The 4,053-nt window shown below is 41.4% G+C and overlaps 1 protein-coding gene across 1 annotated transcript in view; it reads left to right on the top strand.

Moving 5' to 3' along the window:
• SLC22A23 (solute carrier family 22 member 23) overlaps positions 1–4,053 on the top strand; it is a gene marked incomplete at its 5' end in the record, with an annotated part of 227,611 nt that overhangs the window by 158,124 nt on the left and 65,434 nt on the right. Inside the window, one exon of the mRNA XM_019518594.1 lies at positions 1,792–1,960. Within this exon, the coding sequence (XP_019374139.1) occupies positions 1,792–1,960 (169 nt within the window). The remainder of the gene's footprint in view (positions 1–1,791; positions 1,961–4,053) is intronic.

The following is a 4,053-nucleotide window of genomic DNA, read 5'->3' as shown; positions in this document are numbered from 1 at the left end:
CATGTTCCAGCATTTGGTTTGCATCTGCTTGCTTCTCCTGAGTTCTTTGGGGTTTTTTGCAAGATTAATACTTGCTACAGGTACTATATCTATTATGCATCTGTGACTCAATTTTACTATTTGATGCATCTTTCTGACTTCATATAAAAGCTGTTCTTGTTTCAGTGAATTTTTGTAGCTGAGATTAATCCAAGATAAGGAACTAAAATACTGAATTTGGATGTCTAGTGCACACTTTGTGTTTACAGTAATAAAATTACTCCTTGTTTTTAAGAATGAAGTACTGAAGTGCAAATGATTATGATTTTAAGTTTAAAGAAACAAAACAAAACTTTCTCCTTGTTGAGTATAGAAACAAACTACACCTGACATCTTCACACCAAAAAAATGGAATCTGTTAAATTCTGCATGTTTTATTATTAGGAATAATGCCATATGAATGGAATGGGAACTTTGTTTATTTTATTTTTCTCACTAAAGTGTAAAAGTATTTGTGTTGCCACAGCAAGTAAGTATGTTTTAGCATTTTTCCCTTTTTGAAGCTGAACTGTGGCGTTTGTGGTGGAAAATGTTGGCTATAAATGCACTATAGATACATTTTGTCCCTGATATTGACTGGTGAGGTTCCAGTAATACTGTGCCAGCTGTCAAATTATCTAATATTATACTGTATTTAATCCCCATCCCACCTAGAAGCTAGTCTCTGGTTAACCATTTAAAATCATATTGCATTAGTAAACAGTCAGCAAAGCAAAACTATGTAGTGAGGCAGTTGATCACTTCCCCCTTCCATTTTATGGCATCTCAATTATTTAATAATAATTTTAGCAGTAAGACTGTGAGAGAGGAGTTCCAGCAGTCACAAAGACCAGTGTATCATGCTGATACGCATGCTTACTAGTCTAGATCTCTCTTCCCACTTGCAGATAAATTCTGTACAATTAGCATATTTGGCAGGATTATTATACGAAAGATTAATCCATGGGAGTAAGTGTAGGGAAATGTGGCATATAGCACTGCTAGTTCTTGTTAGGGTGGCGAATCATCAACGTCAAGTACAACTTTATGGTGTATTCCAGTTTTCTTGCCAAAATAATTCCTTAGGATTATTTTAAAAATTGGGTTTTGGGAGATGCAGCTTCACTTCTGAGACTAAGTATGTAGCTCAAACCCAGACTTTTAAGAAGTTTAATTCACTTCATATAAGGTGGCTAAGGTGTCTGGTGGTGGGGATGACTGAGATGAGAGCAGACTTCAGTGAAGAGGAAAGGGAAGAGTCGAGGACAGGATAAGATAGATGGGAAGCTGCCTGAAAGTTGAGCAAGATTAGCTATCAGAAGCAGTTCAGAAACATTTAGTTTGAAACGAGATTTGAACAGCAGCATGGTGAATTTGTGGGCAAGCAGCTTTTCAATTTGTTCAGCGAGTTAGTTCCTGTGAAATGCCGAGCATTCTCAATTCCTGTGGGAGTCCTGAACATTGAAGGTATTCAGTATCTCTGCGTGGTGTTCTTGCAGGCCTGGGTCCTAAGTCTTTGGGCCCCATGCAGTCTTGTACTTGCCAAAAATAATTCTCCAATACAATACTTGCTTTTGGCACAGGACTGAGTGAAATAATTTATAAAAGGAATATTATATTCTCTTTTTAAATAAAATGGAATAAATTGTGATTTATGGGAGTGCATTAACGCTAGGCCCACAGTAAACTATTAATGAGCACTTCTGTTACTATTGATTTCTTTTCTCCCCTTGTATTGACCTTTTAAAATTTGCCTCTGTGTTGTTGTTCTAGGGATAGAGCTCTGTCCTCCTGGGCACCGGTTCATGATCACCATGGTGGCAAGCTTCATTGCAATGGCTGGGCAGTTCCTCATGCCAGGTCTGGCTGCCCTCTGCAGGGATTGGCAGGTTCTCCAAGCTGTCATCATCTGCCCTTTCTTGCTGATGCTGCTTTACTGGTAGTAAGTATCTCTGTACTGTTACTTGGGGATAAATATGCATGCACTCTAAGGAGGAGGTGTATGGGATAGTCATGTTACAGACCTGCTGGTCATTTGTAGTAGCCAGAAGAAATGTGGTGCTTGGCCTCTGAGTTTTTTGCGTGCTTGTTTTTTACCTTCTTCTGAAGCAATGAATGTCAACCTTGGCTAGAGGTAAGAGTTTGACTGGAACATGCTTGTGTTGCTATCAGTACTTAAAAACTTCTCATGCACCTGGTTAGAGAGGCTCAGTATCCAACTAATCATTAGATTTGGGTTAAGAAAGATTTTTTCCCTGTGGTTAGATTGGCAAGGACTATGAGTTTTTTAGCAATTCCATGATCAATGGCTCTCAATCTCCTTAGGATCATCTGAAAATAACTTAACAGATATCCTTCCACTGTAGTAACCAAGGCAGTGACCTTGTCTCTCCTGATCTTTACCTGTGGCTCATTATAGGGATTTTTACTTCTTTTCTAAATGAGCTGTTATGTGGTTGTGATGTGCAACGCAAATGGCGTTGGAGTGGTTAATGCTACAAATCCTTTGGTCAGATTGTCACTTGTGAACTCCAGGACCTAGAGTCCGATCCCAGTGGCCCCTTTTGGACTTGTGTTCCCAGGCTTCAGAGGAATGGGATATCTGGTAGGCCCACTTATTTGTTTTTTTAGTCACTGTAGAACTCTTTCTTTTTCTTTTGAAGTTATAAAAGCTGCAACCTTACCCCTATCCTTAGTGCATATACAGATCTGAAACAAAGCTTAAAAAAAATAAGATTCCTCCTTGACTTCCAAATAGTAGAGCAGGGTTTGGTGGAAAAAGAAGAGTTCTGCTTTGCATTGAAACTTATGCTACCTATTCTTCTCACCAGGCTAAAAAAAATGAGAAAAGGGTAAGTTTTCACTAGAACATGGGTTTTCAACCTTTTTTAATAAGTGTACCCCTAGCGGCCCCCTTTTTAGTAAGTGTACTGCAGTAGGGGGAAGGGAGGTGGCAAGCAGTCAGATGTGGAGCAGGGGCATGATGAGCGGTGGAGTGGCAGCAGTGCAGCATCTGTGCAACCCTGCTTTTGCCCCACCCCAGCCCTGCACCTGTGAGGCAGCAGCACCGGGTGGTGGCACTTTGTTCCCACTTTCTCCCACATACCCCCAGGGACCTACGTGTACCCCCAGTTTACAACCCCTGCACTAGAAGGATGGTTGCCACTGTGTCTCAGCTTTTGGCCATTGAAGAGCAGAGTTCTTAAAGTAGATTTTCCCGTCAAACTTGTACTGGGCTTCTTGTCTGTCCCCATCATTCTTTCTCTGGCCTTCTCTGAGAATAGGGCCCCTGACAGATGTCAATATAATGGTGCAGTTGGCATCTGAGGAAATTGTCCCATCCCAGAAATCGGGCATCCAGCCTTGTCAGATGTGCATAGCCAGATGCCTGATTTTCTGGGATGGCGCATAACAATCCTTGGATTCCAGTCATAATACTTCTAGATCCTCACTGGGCCACAGGGCTGCCCTGGTGGTTATTGACAGCTGATTGTTGGCATCAGACTCGGGACAGCGGCAAGTCTAGAATTGGGACTGCACTGGCCAGGGCTGACACCCACGTGATTGTCCAGACCCAATGCTGTCCCAGGGCTGATGCTGACAGCCCTAGAGCTGGAGATGCATGCCACATGTTTCATTTAAGGTGCCATATAAACGAAACACAAAGAGCTCCACATTATATGTGGCACGTGGAACCATGCCATTTTATGACACTAAGTTTGAGTATGTGGCATGTTGCAATTCATGGCGTAATTGACGCAGGATTTAAAGTTATGTCAGCATATGTTGATTAATGTGTATGTGGTAGGCCATTTACACAGTTCTCAATGAGTGGTACTCCTTGCTAGTTTTTAATCCAACCAGCTTAGTCTGTATTGAAATCACCATTGCCTGGTCTACACTAGACTTTCAGCATGTGTTTAGTTATCACCTTACCTTTCTCCCAGTCTATTATTTTATTTTACTCCCTACCCTCTACCAGTTGTATTGACTGTGCTGTAGAATATTGAGCTCTCCTAATCCCTGCTTCACTTT

This window comes from Gavialis gangeticus, unplaced genomic scaffold (genome assembly GCF_001723915.1).
Source record: "Gavialis gangeticus isolate Ggan-Ray unplaced genomic scaffold, GavGan_comp1, whole genome shotgun sequence".
Classification (NCBI taxonomy): Eukaryota; Metazoa; Chordata; order Crocodylia; family Gavialidae; genus Gavialis; species Gavialis gangeticus.
Note: the sequence above shows the minus strand (reverse complement) of the source record. Positions and strands in the feature narration are given on the sequence as shown.